The sequence below is a fragment of the Sylvia atricapilla genome, chromosome 1 (assembly GCF_009819655.1).
Source record: "Sylvia atricapilla isolate bSylAtr1 chromosome 1, bSylAtr1.pri, whole genome shotgun sequence".
NCBI classification, from domain to species: domain Eukaryota; kingdom Metazoa; phylum Chordata; class Aves; order Passeriformes; family Sylviidae; genus Sylvia; species Sylvia atricapilla.
The window spans coordinates 45634389-45652501 of record NC_089140.1 but is presented as its reverse complement, the minus strand read 5'-3'; the positions used below and the strand labels follow the sequence as shown (position 1 = coordinate 45652501).

General features: G+C 44.9%; 1 protein-coding gene across 1 annotated transcript; it reads right to left on the bottom strand.

Moving 5' to 3' along the window:
• Positions 1-10240: 10240 nt before the first annotated feature.
• Positions 10241-18113, bottom strand: CLEC3B (C-type lectin domain family 3 member B). Its single transcript, XM_066321473.1, has 3 exons — positions 17842-18113; positions 13095-13193; positions 10241-11760 (listed from the first exon to the last, which is right to left on the bottom strand). Exons 1-3 carry the CDS (start codon positions 17945-17947, stop codon positions 11360-11362), a joined length of 606 nt encoding a protein of 201 aa, XP_066177570.1. The 5' UTR covers positions 17948-18113; the 3' UTR covers positions 10241-11359.

The window sequence follows — 18113 nt, the reverse complement described above, 5'->3', positions numbered from 1 at the left end:
TTCTCCAAAACTGCCACTTAATACAAATATAGATGCAAGTGCTTATCATTCGTATTTTTTTACTGCAATTGTGCCAGCCTGGAGTAATTCCCTGGCAGTGGTCTTTATCTAAAAATGAAAATGTCTAAGTCTAATTAGCAGTTAATTGAAAGGTGAGTGTCCATAGGAGGATAGTAGTTGCAGAATTCCCAGCCCAAATGTAATTTGCTTTTGAAGAGCCAAGAGAAGTTCAGGGTTCTGTTGCCCAAACCAGCAAAGCTGAAATGATACCTCTTGCTTCTTGGGCTTGAATTTTAGGGTTTGGGCAATCTTGAGCTATCAAAATACTCAGTAATCGCTTTATTTTTAAGCATGTTTCTGAATAGTCTAATTAAATTTCCAGATAGATCAAAAGCCAAGTTACTATTTTGTTGCATTAGAGCAAAACTTGTAGAGCACCAGTAGGAAATGAGAAAGTAGTTTTTATTGTCAACACCAGATGAACAGTGAGACTTCAACTCCTTGACCCTAGGTGGGGGAAAAAATCATGTTACTCTGAAGAAGCTATGCTAGGATACCTGTGAGAAAACATCTAAATCTATGAATGCTTTGTGGGGAGGAAGGAGAAAGCAGACCACTGACTATCACTCGTCCATGTGCACATCTTCACCAGGCAGCACCTAACTGCAGACTGTGATACACACAAAGGTGGGAACCAATCTGCCTCCCCAAAAACTTTGAAGCTGGAAACAAAAACACAAACAAAACTCCCAAACCAAACAAACAACACCCCCCCCCCCAAAAAAAAAAAAAAAAAAAAACCAAAACCATACCAACCAACCGACAACAACAACAACAACAAAACCAACCCTGGAGGCTATATTTCTTTAGTATAAACAGCTTTCTGCACCCACCTTAGTGCTCTTCTTTGAAACTGAGGAACTGTGGTGTGGAGAGCTAATCGAGCCTGGAGGAAGGAGCAGTCCTCTTACAAGGACTTTGAAACAACGTGCCAGAAGTTTCTTTGAAATAAATGAAGCATGGCAAATCGTTTCAATTAGCAACACTTAACACATAAAGGTGGTTTTTGTGGTTTGGGCTGTATCCATTTCTTGTCTTAAAGAATTGCTACACTTCCACACTACAAACCAGGCTTTATGCTTCTGGGCAAGATGAATCTTCAAAGACCCAAGGAACTGCTTTGTTCCTTGCTCCATTTGTGAGTGCATTTTGTATATAGATATGTGCATTTATCCTGGTAAAACTGCTGCAGTCACTCACAGCTGTAGAAAGACTGCCATGATGCATCCTGTCAAAGATACTTCAACAAAGCAGCACTTGCTCAACACACAGCACTTTTTTTAGATATGAGGCTAGAAAAAATGACCTCACTCTCTGAAAAGTGCTTTCTCAGAAGAAAACGAGAAAAAATGTTTTGGCAGTATCCTGTCATCTTTGCAACAGAATTATTTTATTTTTTTCTAACTGGAGACTTTGATTTGAGAAGGTATTATTTAGAGCCAACTAAATGTTTCATGTGCTCCTCTTTTTATTTATTTATCAATTTTTAAATAAAACTTTGAAATTCAGGTGCTTTTATTTCAAATTGCATATATTTAATACTTTGTTTTCTTTAATATTGAATTTATTAAATTGATTTTGTTAATTTATTTAAAATTTTATTTTTATTTCAGTTGTTGGTTGCTCTTGTTGGGTGCCATTTCTTTTGGAGGCTGCATCCTTTGGTGGGTTGGTTTGGGTAAATATGGAGAGGTGAGGCAGCACTTCCCTTTCACCTCCTTAAATTAAATGAAGACAGGCTTGGGTGTTCCTCTTCCTCAGGAACCCGAGGCATGGTTTTGCCTGAAGGTGATATAATCTTTGCCACTTGCCATGATGGGAAAAATATCCCATATTGGTCATTACCTTAAGGGCCAAAAATGACAGACAGAGCCCATATGGACACCTCTCTTCATACATGAGATTAATGGTGGCAAAGCAGCTGCTAATTGCAGGTGTAAATTTAATTTTCTGCATAGAAGAACCTGTCCTTAAATGATATTTACCACTTGGTCTCAGGAGTATGAACTGCAGGCTCTTAATCCAAATTGTTTTAGCATCTGCTTCAAATTCATCATCGCAAATGCTTTTTATTTAAAAGGTGGGTGTGGTTTTTAAAATAAAGGAGAAGCAAACTAGTGGTGTGTTTTTCCTCTCAGAATGCTACTTTTATTTAATTGCTGGCTTCTGGAAAAAGTAACCCAGGAACAAATGCTTGTTTGTAATGTTGTATGATGTAATATGTGTTGTAAAGGTGTTGTTTTGTAATATGGAGTTAACTACAAAGGGAAAAAACCTCTATTGCTCTGTAGCTTAACATGGTAAGGAGACTTTTGCTTATACTAAATTCTGCATGTGCACTGTGGGCCATGACAGCCTGAAGCTTTCAACTTTGAAGATCTGGACATCCACTGGCAGCTTCTCCTGAGGCAGAAACTATCAGAATTAGGCTACTTGGAAAAACGTTCCTGCTCCTGATATCCTCAGAAATGAGGGCTTTAAAGAAAAATGCAGTGATAAATGTTTTTGTATAAGAATTATAATTTTTGTAAGATGCTAGCTCAACAGCTTGAATCTTTTTAGATTTCACATTTGCATAGTAAATTAAGACTGTTCTACTTTCTGCCAAATCAAACCTGTTTAGATACTTGTTTATTCCTTTCGCAGCTGAATGCTTTACCCATTCAAAAGCTTATAAAGAGTTAATAAGTTTTCCCATAGTTTCCTTAAGTTAATGAGAGTTTATTTAACAAAAGGCAAACCCTAAAAGTAACCAAAGGTCTAATAAAATATTCTACTATGATTGTTTGGTGAACATTTTGTAAGTAATATTTCAGAGCAATAAAAACAAAACAAAAACAAAAATTTAAAAACAAACAAACAAAACCCCCCCAAAAAACAAACCCAGCAAGTGATTAGATCTTCCTCTCTAATTTCTCTTCTCTAGATTATAGAAGAGCAAATTTCTAAGTATCTTAAACCAGCCCAGCAAGGCATATGGGTTCAAGCATGTGTCTAATATCTCAGAAGACAATATTTTTACTTGCTAGTCAAATATCTTAGGAAAATGGGCAATTGACTATATACCTCTGACATTTTATACATTTGGCTGGTCAGTTCTGCTGGTCAAACTCTCTCATATTCTCCTTCGGTTTTTATGGTCACTCATCTGGGTTAAAGCGCAAGACACAGCTTCAGCTGAAAGGAGTTCATGAATTTCTGTAAGAGTGCTCCCCAATACAGCTTGTGGGGAGTCTGTGCCCAGGTTATGGCTGGGAAAATGGCACTTCAGGACCTAAGACAGCTCAGGCTCCAGAGGTTGAACCATGCATCAATGAATCTGCCCCAAAAACCTCTGAAAGATGGATTTTTGTCATCAACCTCCTTTCTTTTCTTACTGTTGTATTTTCATCTGCCTTTCTCCCCACGCTCCCAATCAACAAAATTCAAGACAGGGGCCTTTTTTTGGTGAATGAATTGAATTTCTCTCAATGTTGGTGTGAAATACTTATAAACCTCTGTCTACAATGTTTTTCTTACTCTAGCCTTGCCTGAACCTGGAATGCATTAAAGCTGCTGTGTGAAGTTTGCTGCAGCAAGGTCCTCAGGTTTTGCTACAGAGCAGCCACAAAGCTGCTTCAGCACTGCATGTAGTGGCAGTACTTGAAGTAGTTGACATCTCAAGTAGCTGGAGAGGTACTTGGGAAAGCATTAATATATGTAGGAAAAAACTCAATTTAGTCTGGAAAGTATTGCTTCTCTTGACCTCTTGTGTAAGTAACACCTAATTATACACCAAATTAGGTGGAAGAGTGCAGAACAATAACCCAGGTCCATGAATGCTGCAATGAATCATATCTCTGCCAGTGACCTTTTTCCAAGATGTTTCACAAAATCTGTACTTGTTTCACTAACAGTGAGTGTAGTAAAAACATCTCCACCAATTCATACAGTCCTTTAGATGACACAATAGTCACGACTTGGTGGCCTTCTGTCACTGAGGAGCAAAAAGAAGGAAAGACATTCCTCCCCTTCCTGCCACCTGGAAGGAGAAAGAGATGATGAGAACAGTGCATCCCTTCACTCTTGAAGGCTCAGATATCAATTTTAATCATCAAGCTGAAAACTCAGTGCTTGTTCTGAGGTTAGAGATTTTTCCTTTATGTTTCTTTTTGGGGATCATTCCACCTCATCCTGGTATCTTATTTTCCTGATTTTGAGGTCCAGAGCTTTACAGCCATAATGTCTCTTGCTTTTTTAACACACAAACTTAATGCAACTTCAAGTCCCTGTCTCTGGAATGATCAACTTTAATTCCCAAGGAGTGTGTGTTCAGGGCGTTGGGAAAGGCTAAGGAGAGCAGGAAAGGAGTGGTGGTGTTGGCCCTGCAGGAAAGGTGAGAAGATGGTGACCACAGGACAATATCTCACTACTGAGCTCTGCCTCACTTGATGCAGCCAGTTCCTGAGACTCAAGACCAAGATTTTTTTGGGACCTCCAGGGTCATCCCGGCTCCTTCATTAGCACATGAATCAAAGGCTGAATATTTGCTTTGCTCACTAGAATCTGTGCTCCTTTTTAAATGGACGTTTATCACCTGACCAAAGTCATGAGGTGGTTTTATATCTGGCTGTGAACACTACCCACGTCTGTAGTTTCAGCAGGCTTAAAAATAGGCTACTCATATGGGCTAGCAAATAATTCCTATGAAGGTTTAAAAGAAGGCAAAGTTAATTATGATTTCTGGCTGTTTTCAAGCTCTCCATATTTTATCTGTAAGGTGTGTTTTTCCCTAGTACTACGCTTTCAGGAGTGCTTACCTTTCTCCGGTGATACACTGCAAGTACTTGCTGTGTTTGCATTCTTTTTTGGTGCATACATTTTAATTTAGGAACAAAGCCCACTAATTGTTGTTCTTCTTTTTTGAAAGCAAGCTCAGTTTCCAGGCTGGGTATAAAACTTGTCAGTCACTCACTGTAGGTACACAGCACCCCACCCACACATTTCCTTCCAAGTCCTCACTCTTCAATGGAACCAGTTGTTTAACCCTGTTTATAATCAGTGCAATTCCTGGAGTGTTTCCTAAAATTTGGCTGGTTTAAGGTTGCTTGGGGGTTTGGCTTTCTGCTCGGATGTATTATGGAACAAAGAGTGAGAGCCTACCTGGATAAATGTGTGTGACAGAGTCTCTGTTGGTGCTCAGGCAGGTGGGACCTGTGCCATTGCCCATCTCCTGGAGTTCAGATCCTCCATGTCACCATGGCTTGACACTCAGAAGATTTGGATCAAAGCCTTCCCAGTGACAAAGCAATGTTCACATTGCACATGAATCCAGATTAAATTCTAGCTGCCCTTGTACTGTCCTGCTCTAACAGAAAGTAAATCTTTCACTGTGGTTGACCTGATTCACGTCTTCATCCATGCACTCCTGAATTCTGTATTTGGATTGAGCATTTAATATTAAAAAATACATATTTCCTTTGCTTTTTGGTGATTTAATGGAGTTTGTTTCCAGTTTCCTTCTGGTTGAATAACTAAATGAAGTTTCAGCTCTTGTCTGGTGATCACACTTGGCAGAGCACCAAGACCTAGTTAGTATCTAGAGCTCTGGCAGCACTACAGTGTAGAAATCACATCCCACAAGGGATTATTTTATTGGCTTTCTTGCTAACCTGCTTCTGTAGGAAGGCTTTTACATGACAGCTTGTCCATCAGGTGTCGGAGGTCAGCTGTCTGCTCCTGAAATGCCTGTTTTTCTCCTGTGACTGTAAAAGAGGAATAAGTTATGTCTGTAGGATGCCTTGCTCAGTGGCTAAGTTTGCACAAAAGTTGATAGGGACCTCTGGGGATCACCAGATTACACCTCCTGCTCAGAGCAAAGTCCCATTGGCCAGGGCCACATGTCCAGTCAGGTTCTGAATATCTCCAAGGTTAGAGGCTCCACAGCATCTCTCAGCAACCTGTGCCAGGGTCTGAATACCCTCACAGAGAAAAAGGTTTCTCTTCTCCTTCAGGAGAATTTTTTGTATTTCAGTTTGTGCCCATGGCTCTGTCTTCATTACCCTCTCCCATCAGGCATTTAAGATGAGATCCCCTGAGCCTTCTCTTCTGCAGGCTGGGCAGTCTCAGCTTGTGCTCTCTCCTCACACAACAGCTCCCCAAATCCCTTCTACTTCCCTGCACTCACTTCGCTACGTCCATGTCCATCCTGTACTGGGGAGCCCAAAACTAGACCTGGCACTCCAGATGTGGCCTCATCCATCCTGAGAAACATAGAAACAGGGGAAACTATTGAATGTCAGAGACCTCACTTTTGGGATCCATGTTATTGGGCATGATAGAAATAGAAGTTACTGACACTGCAGTGGGAAACCAAGCTGTGGGGCATTTCTGCAAAGCAGTAGGGGTTGTAGGTTTTATTTCTCCTCCTGCATTTTCTTTTACAAGCTGCAGTGATTCCCAGTGTTTTCTAAACACGGCTTCTTGAGACTTGTTCTCAGTTGCCAGGCTGTCAAAGCAGCTCAGGTGTTCTCTGCCTCAGGCTCGGGGCCAGCTTTCTAAAAGGGCTGAGGATAGAGCAGCTATGTTCTGCCATCAGCAGCTGGCCTCAACTCTTGGCAGCACAGCTTCTTGGGTTTCTCTTTCTGTCCTGGAGGGATGCTGCAGGCACTGGGGTGCCTTGTGGCTGCTGCCAGCTTGGATGGCCCCAGGCTCCAGCACAGCAGGACAGGGGAGTCACAGGGAGGTGATGCAGACACTGACCTGTCTGCACAGCATAGTGCAGAGTGGAGAGGCTGGTGGGTGTGAGGCTAAAATGGTTGTGATTTATTTTCAGCTGTATTTGGAACAGTCTCCAACTGTTACCTTTGGACTCCCTCTGTGTGCTTGTAAGTATAAAAGCAATAAACCATGTTTTGTTTTGTTTTGTACACCATAGCCCGATATCCTATCATTTCTCCCCAAGGAGTTTATTTTTATGCTCTCCATTAGCTTAGTCACCCCGCCCCCTCCACCCCAAGCAGGTTGATATTTATGCTCCCAGAGGTGTTTTGGCTTAGCCTTGTTTGCTGAGTCTCACAGATCTGCACTGCTTCTGTCCGTAGTGGCTTCTGAGATGGAGAAGTGTAACTTTAATTTATCTTTTTATTTCATTTGTAAAAGGAGAGACTGACAGTGGGGTTCAGTGCTTACACAGGAGCAGGAGCAAACAGTAAAGACAATAGGAATTACAGGACTCAGTGGTTCAGGAGCAGATCAGGTCCTTCCCTTTGGAGGTTCATTCTACCAGTGGTCTCATTCCTCAGCCACAGAGGCGGGAAGTGTGTTCCCTCTGTGCCAGGCAGGAGCAGAGGTGCTGAGGGACTGTTCCTTGCAAAGGATGACAGGGAGAGGGTGCACCTGATGGAGAACCTCTGGTCTGAGCAGCACCCAGGCTGGTGGACTTGCACAGGCAGCAGAGGTGTGGGGTTGGGTTTCTTGTGAGGACTACCAACTACCAAGTCCCACAGAGGTGTTCAAGGCCCAAACCAAGCTTTTGGCTCACAACTCCCAAATCCTTACCCACCTTTGCCTACCCAGCCCTTTCCCTGACTGACACCAAAAACATCCTGGCTGCGGATGTGTGTGAATACTGTGCTGTTCTGGCCCTTGTGCTGAGAGAGACTATGGAAAGGCAGTACCTATTTTATAGTAAACTATTTCACTCTGAACCATTTGTTCCTTTTCCTGCACCTTCAGGCAAAGACTTAGACCAGGTCCTGAACTTCTGGACCAGGGTGAATTGGGGTGGGGGCCATGAGTGGGGCGGGTTAGCACAGCTCTGCTGAAGTCAGCTGTGGATGATGTAGGGCTGAGGGAACTCCTTCTGTAGGCTCACCCAGTAACTTTTATTCTTTTGTTTATATAAATATATGTACATTTCATGCTTCATCTTTCCTCTGTTGCGTCACAGAGCCACAAGCAGCTGAGCAGTGCCACCAGAGGCACAAGGTCTTACACAATATCCTCTATTTTTAATAATGTGAGGTTCATTAGGGATTGCAGGCATCACAATACATTGGTTCAGACATGATCACTTCACATTTCCTTTTCCTCGGGGAAGAGCTGAGGTTTCTTTCCGTTAGTCTGTGTGCCTTTGGTAGAGACCACACTTTGTGGACAGCAGATGTTCCACTCTGCCTTGAGTGCCAAAGGATTTAATGGAAGATCAAAAAAGTGATGCTTGTTCTAGCCCCTAGCAGATGGACCACATGCGCTTGGGATGGTTTCTCTATGGAGGCAGCCAGTGGCTGTCCCTCATTTAATCCTTCCATCCTGGCATTTCCTGTAACCACAAAACTCAGGGTTGGACACAAAACCCAACATTGCTGTGGTAAGCAAGGATGAGGAGTCTCTAGAAGTTCCCTCTCTTTGGCTTTTCAAAGAAAATTTGTAGTTCATAATGTACAGTAAGAAGACTGTAAGAATAATAGTAAACCATTAGCATAATAATAAACGAAATAAATAATAGTAAACTATTATCATAACAATGTAGCACTGAATCTGCAAGGTCAGTTTTGTCATCCTGGATCCAACAAATACAGCAAAGGCAAAGCCACTCTTCCCTGTGCTCCTCCCAGCTTCAGAAGAGCAAAATATTTATGAGGGAATGGTGCTGGCAGGAGTTTAGCTTTCTGAAAATAGAGAGCAAGAGATACAAGCAAGAAGTCTGCTGAGAGTGACTTTTTACTTTTTAGATTTGACAGATTGTCTCCTTCATGTCCTCTCTGGGAATATCCTTTGGCATCCATCTCCATGGCTGTTTTTCAGATTCACACTCCATACAAAGATGGTCCAGCTCCAGCACCCACAACTTCCCTGATGCTCAGCACTGCCAGGGTCCATGGTTTTCACACTGCTCCTCTTTCATTTCTGGGCTCCAAAAAAAGCCCTCTTTTTTATTTCCCTGACCACACATTTGTGTTTTAAGACTTTGTGGTTTATGACCAGTCAGGATTAAAGCCAGCAACGCTTCCAGCATTGCTGCTTGCCTTCACATGTATCTCAAAACATGGAGGGGACATCTGCCAAAGGAGCTAGAGGGTTTATATGGAGACAAGCTGGCTTGAAGAGTGTAACCGTGACCTACAGCAAAGACTCTTAGAAAACATCAGGAGCAGGGTCCAAAGTAAAGCTCAATGAAGAGCTGTGCAAATGAGACCTAATTTCATGTGCAGTTCTGCAGCAGTTGAAACTTCACAGACTGGTGTGAGGCACTGTCTTCTACATGGATGGTCTTCTCTCCTCCATGGGATGCTGGAGAGAAGGAAGGAGAAGTCATCCCTACCTCAGTGGGTGAAGGAGAGGGACCCTTGGTGCTGCTGCAGTTCTGCTCCTTGAGGAGGAGGTGGGAGGCAGACTGGGAAGGACTGGCTGGATGCTGGGACCTGAGGTGCCACCTCCCCCAGCACCACGACTGCTGCCAAACAGGGCTGAGAGAGGGTCCTTCCTTCTGGGTTAGCTGGTATTTCAGAATGAAATTTCCCAGTGGCAAGGGAGGGGAGGAAGGAAATCTTATTTTCCTATGAAAGGATTCCCTGCCTGTATCCTGTGTGACAGGGATGATAATGGGGCAGGAGGGGGAGAATCTTATAAAGCGTATTACAGGGTGGGAGGCACTCACTTTCTGCTTTTCCCCGCTGCCTTTGTTATCCCCAGCCTTCACACATATCCCTGGATCTGCTCTGAAGAGAAAGACAAGGAAAAGAAAGCACTCCAATCACATTGACACAACTCCAGTCCTTCAGCAAGCTATAGAGAAATTTTTATTTTATAGTAATTTGAACAGTGGAGAGTTTGGCAATAGTGACAATCTCAGAAGCGTGCACTCCGCATTTGTGTGCGTGTTTCCAGCTTGGCTCCAGAGATGATGTCTTGGAAGACCCACCTCCATGCTGCTTTTAAAGAAAGCAGCACATTGGAATACCTGTCCCATGGGCAGGATCCTCTCTTGACACCTCCAATCTGGAAGCGCAGGGGGTGTGACCCAAACTAGAGGGATTATTTCCAAGCACTGGACTGCAAAGGACCACTGGTGCCTTTTAGCCAACAGCCAGCAAAGCTCTGTTAAGCTGCCAGGGTGACCTGCACTTCTTTTCCACCACTGCCGTTTATTTATTTATTTATTTATTTATTTATTTTCACTTTAAACCTTTTCTCAGTAAAAAAATCACTGAGGTCAGACCTCCAGCTGGGAATGACTATATTGGCACAGACAGTGCTCAGTAGATTTATGTTTGCCAAGAACCAGCAAAGACTGGACTGGATTCCCGTCATATAAGCAGGTCAGGTCATTCCTAAAGCTGCTGGAATGAGTCGTCCTGGGGCTTGTTTTCAATATATAGTTATTTTTATATAGCAACATACTCCCTAAGAGTACTACATTTATGTTTTTTATGTAATACACACATCTTCTATTTCTAGTAATATTGTTGACTAACGATGCCCCAAGTCTTCACTGCTTTCCCTTTGATACTGCAGCACGAATAAAGCTTCTGATAGGATTTTTTTTTTCAAAGAATTTGGCAGTGGGTCTTGCTCTCCCAGTGAAGTCAGTGAAATTGGTTTCTGGCTAGTGAGAAAAGGACCAATATGCCTGTAACTTGCTAATTCATTCATACATGTAATTTGAGTATTTGGACAACCCTTGAGCAGCTGGTACCCGGCCAAATAATCCCAATTGCACCTCTCAATGCAAAGCAGGAGAGGTTGAGACAGGTTGTTGAGACAGGACCTTGATCCTTACAAGGCTGAACTGGGATACTGTGAGGAACATGGAACTCTGACAAATTGCTGCCAGGGCTTATGGGGAAGCAAAACAAGAGAAGAAAGCAGAAATTGCCTATGCTGGTGCCTCAAGAAAGCTCAGTAAAATGGGAAAGAATGCTGCAGAGTGACAGCCCTGGGCATCTGAGTCAGCTGTATGCCAGGTTGGACTTCTGCACTGGCTCTGTGCTGGAACAACTGAGCTGTCCTAACAAATTCCCTGTGTAAAAAAATATATATCTATAAACTGTGCCTTAGGAAGAGCAGTGCAGCTGCGAACAGGGCTGGATGTGGCCAAAGGAAATGCTCTAGAGCTCTCTAACCTGACAGCAAGCTGCGGCGGCTCTCTCTGCAAAGGGTGACTCTACTGAACTCGTGCGTGTGGGTGTGTGGATGGACATGGAGGCGTACACACAACCACAGCCTCTCCATGTACATGTACACACAGCCACAGCCCCATCACCCTGCTGCCCAGCGTGGAAATCTGGGCTGGGGCGGGCAGGGGGATGCCCTGCCACTACACGATCATGAACTGGCAGATGTAGGGCAGCTGCTCTCGGCACCTCTTGTCGAACCACTTGCCAATGGCGGTCCCCGACAAAGCCGCACAGTTTTCCAGCTTGCCACCGTCGGGCTGGGTGGTGATTTCAGTCTCCCAGTTCTTGTAGCGGATGGGGGTGCCCGTCATGTCCACCCACTTGCCCTCCGTGGCCATGTCGTTGAGGCCCAGCCAGATCTCGGCTTCGGAGCCGATGCTCTTGCGCGTGTAATCGTAGAGGGCATCGTTCTCCTCCCCGTTCTGGGGCGCGCTGAGCGTGCCGCCCTGAGAGATGCAGCTCTCGCTGGCCTCGTGGTACGTCTTGGTCTCCGAAAATGCCAGAAAGCATTTGAGGTGAATTTTGGTGCCTTTCAGGCAAACTGAGAAGTTACCACATGAACAGAATGAAAAGACATAAAGAGAATTTGGTTTTAAAATGGTGCCCAGGAAGAGGCAGCAGCAGCAAACCCAGCAGCCAAACTACAAACTTAATTTCTTAGGCTGGACAGTGACCCTTGGCAGCACAGGATTCCAAGGGCCCCTCTCACTCCTATGCAGGGTGGGACACAGTCATGAGGACATGCTGTTCCCCTCTCCAAACCATTGGGTGAAATGGACTTTTGGGGTGCTCCTGCCATTCTTCTGAGCTCTGCTGCTGCTGGAGAAGAGGCACAACATGGTCCTCCTGCCCCTCCCCCTGGCCTCGTTCTTCCCCAGCCAATGCTACTCCTTCTCTGATGAATTTGTTGGAAATATGGTTTGTCATGGGCACTGCCGAGTGTTGGAGTGTTTTGGGAAAAAGCCTGCATGCCAATTAAATCATCTTAATTATGCAAGATGAAAAAAAAAGTCTTTTTTAATAAGCTTTGATCAGAAGCGTTGCGCTTGCATAGCTTGAGGTCTTCAGAGGAAATTTCTACTTGCCTCTGATTTCAGTATTAAGGATATCAATTTATTTTGTTTTTCTTTAAGCTCTAAACCTTAAGAGTGTGGGGTACTGTAGCCAAACAATACCTAATCAGAGCCACACATTAATATCCAAATCAATTACTTCTCAATGAATCTGAGCTTGGAACTAAAGCCTTGATTTTTCTTGTGTTCCTTTTCTTTTAAGGAGAAAATTCTCCTTAATTTGCATTTTCTTCTCAATTCAGCTTCATGTTTTGCAAATCCTACTCCTACTGATGTTGGCGGAGTTTGCACAGAATAACTGTGGAACGTGTCTGGAAGATGGACACTTTGGGACTGTCCTCTGTGTATGTTCAGTGAAACAAGACTGACCTGCAGTGCAGTTCTCTGGCCAATACCATGGTGTGTATAAGAGCCCAGGTTGCCATTTCACTGGGGCTCAGACAAAAGAGTAAGTTGCATTTTGTTAAAGCACAGACTAATCCAAATCCCATCCCTCCACCTCATAAAGGAAAAAGAACATCTGGCTTAGCACCACAGGAATATCCAAATGGGAAGCACATAAAGTGAGGGGGGCCCACACTGCACAGCTCCTGTCATTAACTGCCCAAGGAGGTTCACCAGCCCAGAGGAATTGCAGAGACCCACACTGTGCTTTGATCCCCCACCCTCTCTCCCCATGGTGAGCTTGTTGCTGTCAGGTGCTTGGGTGTCACTCATTAAGACGTGTGGATCAATTGCAGCTGCTTTATGTGCAGCTCCTCTCTCAAAGTAAAAGTCATGTGTTCTTCAGCAAACCCTTTACCTGTCTGGAGTGCTTGCTTTTCCTTCAGTAGAGCAACCTCCTGAGAGATGTTGTCAATCATGGCCTTCAGGTCTTCAATCATTTTGAGGCTCACACCATCTGTTGGAGAAATCAAAGAAAGAGCACAAATATTGGTTGCATCCCAGGGGAAGCAACCAAATCTGTTCCTATCATCAAAACCCCACGTTTCTTTGCCCTCAGAGAAGGATAAACAAAAGGAATCCACAAAGTCAGCACCTGTGTCCCCTTGCACGTCCATCAGAGTGAGTGTTTGCTTGCCAGCCTGGTTCCTCTGTCAATAACAACCTTGTTTTCCTGGTTCAGGTTTGGGGCCTGTGCTCCCCATCCATCTTCCAGCTGCAGGGGTCACCCTCTGAATTGCCACAGCAGTGCTGGGCAGGAGGTCACATGCATGACCATTGCAATGTGCAGGTTTGTCTCTGGCACTCCTTTGTAGAGTGGTCATCTGGGATGGTGCTGCATTGGGGTAGAGATCCCAAAATGCAGGAGGACACCATCTGATGCTGCTCTGCCTGAACAAAAGTCCTGACACACACAAATGTTTTCTGGGCAACTTGAAGCTAATGATGAACAGGATTTATTTTTTCCAATTCCTCAAAAACATGCTCTCTCTATTCACAGCACACCCTCCTGGCTTCCCTTAAACACCCTTACACATGATGTTCTCTGTATGCACTCCTGGCTGCATCCACCTCTTGTCTGCTGTTGTTGGTTGGTAGGCAAGCATTCTGCTCACCAGGTTGATGCTCAGGAGGAAGGGGCTAGAGGGGCTGCAGATCCTACCTCCACTAGATCTGCCTCTGCACCAACCACACCATCCTTTGGACCATCACAGCTGCCTCTGCACCAACCACACCATCCTTTGGACCATCACAGGTGACTCTGCCTCATCTCTGCCTTCATCACCCCCAGTGTAGGTACAAAAACACTGCCCAGGGCTGCTCTCCTGCTGTGAGAAGATGCCTCTTTGGCTGGGGAGCTGGCTCTTAAAGCCTACATCTTGCTAGGTGTGCTGCTTCTGCAAGGCTCCAACCAGTTGTAATCAGTACTTGGATTTCTCCTAGACAGGAGCAAAGGGACCTTGAAGGTGGTGGGACACTGGTCACTGAGGCACTTGTATGCATCTGGTAGTTCTCCTGTTGAAAGCATCTAGCAGTTCTCCTGGGCAGAAAGGAAAGGGGACAGTTTGCCCATGAATGCAGTAGGAAGAGCTTCCTTGAGGGCCAAGGAGCTGAGGCACCGAGGCAGACAAGTAGGGAAGCAGCTTGGATGTGGACCAAAACCACTGACCTAAGATTACATGGTGCCGTGAATATGAAAAGCCAGACACATCAGGAGGAGGGCATTAATCTGCTTTACTCAATGCTCAATTAACTTTAATGGAGTCACTTAACACTGAGGCACTAGACATTATTTTGATGCCTTTGATGATAACACTGTGGGAAACGCTAACTAAACATGGGGGCTTTTTCCATGCAAGCATGTCTTGCAGCAGAACAAATATTCTAAGGTTTAAGTAACATCCAAAGGCCATGGCAGGATGCTACCAATGAGTCTTGCTCCTTACAATGTTCCAGCTGGGTTTGTTGGTGGGTTCCCACCTTGAGGGTCCCTGCCATGAGAGGTGACATGCCTCCTTGATAACTACCTAAGAGCCCTGTCCCTTTTCAGTACCTCATTTCCAAATCCTGGGCCACAAGATGTTCCTACAGAACTGGTTGACTCACCCTTCAGCTATAAAGTGAGGACTGTGGCTACATCAACAGACGTTGTGTTGTCTGTTTTATTACCATGGATTTTGTCTCAGTGCTGTCATTTCCTCAAGGCTCACCTCCTAAAGCCTGGGATCAAGCCTGTTTACAGTCTGGGTTTTCTGTGACGGAAGCTGGCATATGGGATGCTGATGATCCAGTGCGAGCTGGAGTGGGTCCTTGTGCAGGACCATGAGCAGCAGGATTAAGCCTGGGCAGAGGCAAGATCAAAAGAAGATTCACAGAACTGTGTGCCACAATAGTCTGTTGGTTTGAAAGCCTGGCCAGGAATGTATTTAAAGCTGCAAATGGGAACTCTCACCCGTTCTAATTATATGCTGAACAACAAACAAACCCCTCGGTACTAAATTTTAATGTTTTAACCATTCCTGTATGAAATTTGGATATATGTATATATATACATATATATGGGTTTCTTGGCTTTCCCTGGAGATCCAAACAGCTTTCTGTCCCCCAGAGGAATGAGCATTGCTCTGGTTCACAATGTCTGTCATCAAAGCTCTGTGGCCACCGGTATTTCTCCTGACGCCAGGCATTCTCTCAAAGATACAAAGTAGAGCAGTCGGGAAGAGCACCCAGACAAGAACACATTGAAATTTTGGGCAGCAGGTGGCATGAGGTGGGAAGCCCAAATTAGTCCCTATCCAGTGAACTAAGCATCCAGACTGACTTCTGTCTCCAGTTACCTTAGAAATACACATGAGAGCCATGCAAAGATGCTCCCTTTCCATGATCCCAGCACCCCACCACATCTGTGACCAAGGGGAGCCCTCCTGGGGCTGATGCCTGCATCCTCAAGCCATGGGCTCTCAATGCTGCCCTGGCAAGAATGCCAATGCCTGCCTCCCCTGGGAATTCCTTGGATGAGACCTCTGGAGCAGCCAGACAAGGGCAAATCCCACTTGTACCCCAGGACACTGGGACTCTGGGAGAGTTTGCTGAGCTACTGCATTTGGAACAATAACTGGGGAGTAATTTGAGGGGAAAAACACAATAGCAGGGAAAGTGAATGTGCTGTCTCAGCATTTTCTAAATACTGAGGATTGGCTTTTTCATGTTGAAATAGCATCATTTTTCATTCTGAAGCAGATCCAAACATAAGCAATAATTACAAAAAAAAAAAATCAAACCAAATCAAACCAAACCAAACCAAACCAAAACAAAAACAAAAAAACAAACAAAAAAAAAAAAACCCCAGAAAAAAAAAGAAAAGTAAAAAAACCAAAAAAACCCACAACATAAAAAGATAGGCTTAAATCAGTGTTTTCTTTTCTAACATTTGTGCTTTGGTTGCATAGATTAAAAAAAAAAAATCCAGCCAAACTTCCCAACCCTCCAGTGGCTTTGCCCTGCCTGACCCTTCCAGGCAAAGTGCAGGGATAGAACCAGGACGGGGGTACTGGATGCCTGGATGAGGATGAGATGGGGCCATCCTGCCATTGTTCAGAGCAGAAGTAGTTGAGCCCTGGCCCCTGTGGTGGCTGGGCAGGCAGGCTTGGATGTGGAGAGGAGCTGGAGGCAAAGAGGAGCTTCATAGGGGATTTTTAGTGCTATTCTCTCTCTTTTCCTACCCCTTGGCATTGGTAAAAATCTGAAAAATATTAACCAAGAAATACTGGAAGTTTCCAGTAAAGGCAGGGCAGCTGATCCCCCATGGGGCTGGATGGGATTGATTGAAAAATGCCAAGTTGCTGAGTTTTTCCCTTCTCTCCACAGAAAATATGACCTCTCCTTTGAAAAGAAATTCTGACTAAAACCTGCCACCAGCTGGTCCAGATGGCTTGATTTTCAAGACACCCTCCCTCAAAAGTTTTTAAATCAGAGCCAAATTTTCCTGTCAAAAAGGTGATTTTTATCCCACCTTCTTGTCACTAATCAATTACAAACAGCAGTTGCAATGACACCTAGAGAAAAACAGGATTTCTCTAAGAAATGTCTCTCTCCTGGTACCTCCAGTGAGTGCAATGCATGTATGTGCCCCACATGAGCCCAAGGAGTGTTTTTTTTTACTCTAGAAAACAGTCACACACTGTTTTTTCTGTTATTCCATGTCCTTCAGAATAAGACATGGAATAAGCATGTAAGTTTGTGAATTCATAGAAACATCTAATGGGAGAAAAGGCAAAAATTTCTCAAGGATGGAATCTGACAAAAATAGCCACTGGGTGAGTGTAGACAGCAGCCTGGCCAAGTGAATTCCAGGGATGCTTCTTTCTTGTTCCCCACTTGGTTCCAAGGAGGAAAGTGCCTGCCAGAAGTGGTCCAAGCCCGTGAGGCTGCAGTCAGACACATCAGGCAGGCAGGCACACTCACATGATGCTTCCTCACCTCACCTGCCTTCTACACTTACTGTGCACTGAGTCAGAGGGACAAAGGATGGGACAGGAGGAAAATACGAGAAGAAAAGGAGAAACAAACCCACTAGGGAATAGAAAAACCCAGGCCCCTTTGTATGTGGACTGCCTGAGTAGTCAGAGCTCTTGTCTGGTGCGAAATACATGTGAGGCCAGTGGTTTTAAATGACGAACCTTGCTGATGCTTAATGGCTTGAATATTTTCTGCCTGTTTTTATCTCCAAAATTGTCTGTCATCTGCCACTTCTGAAAAATGAATGAGAAGGAGTGAGTGGGATATAGAAAGGGAAAGTTTATGAGAGAAAAAGCTTAGGATGGACCTTAGAGGGAACATGGAAAATGCATTCCCTCTGAAATTCAAAACGAATTTATTCAAGGTAGGAACCCACCAAAACCGTCTCAGTACCCTCACTATTTTACAGAAGAGCTGCACAATCATTCCCACGGAGGAGGAGGGCGGATAAACACTTTATTAGGTTTTTAGATGCTTTTCATGAAGTTTCACTAAAGCACTGTTAATTGCCCAAACGAGTGGGCTGATGGCAACCCCCCCCAAGCCCCGCAAGTCTTCCTTGCAGGGAAGCTGCCGCTGCCCCTTACCTTTCTTGGAAGCCGCCGGTTTTTGCCGGGCTTTGCCGTTCTGCTGGCCGGAGACCTGGGCGAGGGAGAGGAGGCAGAGGAGGAGGCAGGCTGCCCGGAGCGCCATGCCGTGCCGTCCGGTCCGAGCGGAGCTGCAGCGGCTCTGCCCTCACACGGCCGCCCGGACAGCGGCTGGAGCCAGGAATGGCTGTCCCAGAAAAGCCTCCCGCTGAGCCCGGGCCAGCGGCAGCCTCCGGCCCCGGGGGGGCTCCGGCGGCTCCGGCCAAGGCTGA

What these genes read in the sequence shown, in the direction of transcription:
- CLEC3B (XM_066321473.1), bottom strand. Translation starts at nt 17,947, where the DNA reads ATGGCGCTCCGGGCAGCCTGCCTCCTCCTCTGCCTCCTCTCCCTCGCC. An exon ending in ACCGGCGGCTTCCAAGAAAG is followed by an intron (nt 13,194 to 17,841) that starts GTAAGGGGCAGC and finishes TTTCTCCAACAG; the next exon opens with ATGGTGTGAGCCTCAAAATG. An exon ending in AAAGCAAGCACTCCAGACAG is followed by an intron (nt 11,761 to 13,094) that starts GTAAAGGGTTTG and finishes GTAACTTCTCAG; the next exon opens with TTTGCCTGAAAGGCACCAAA.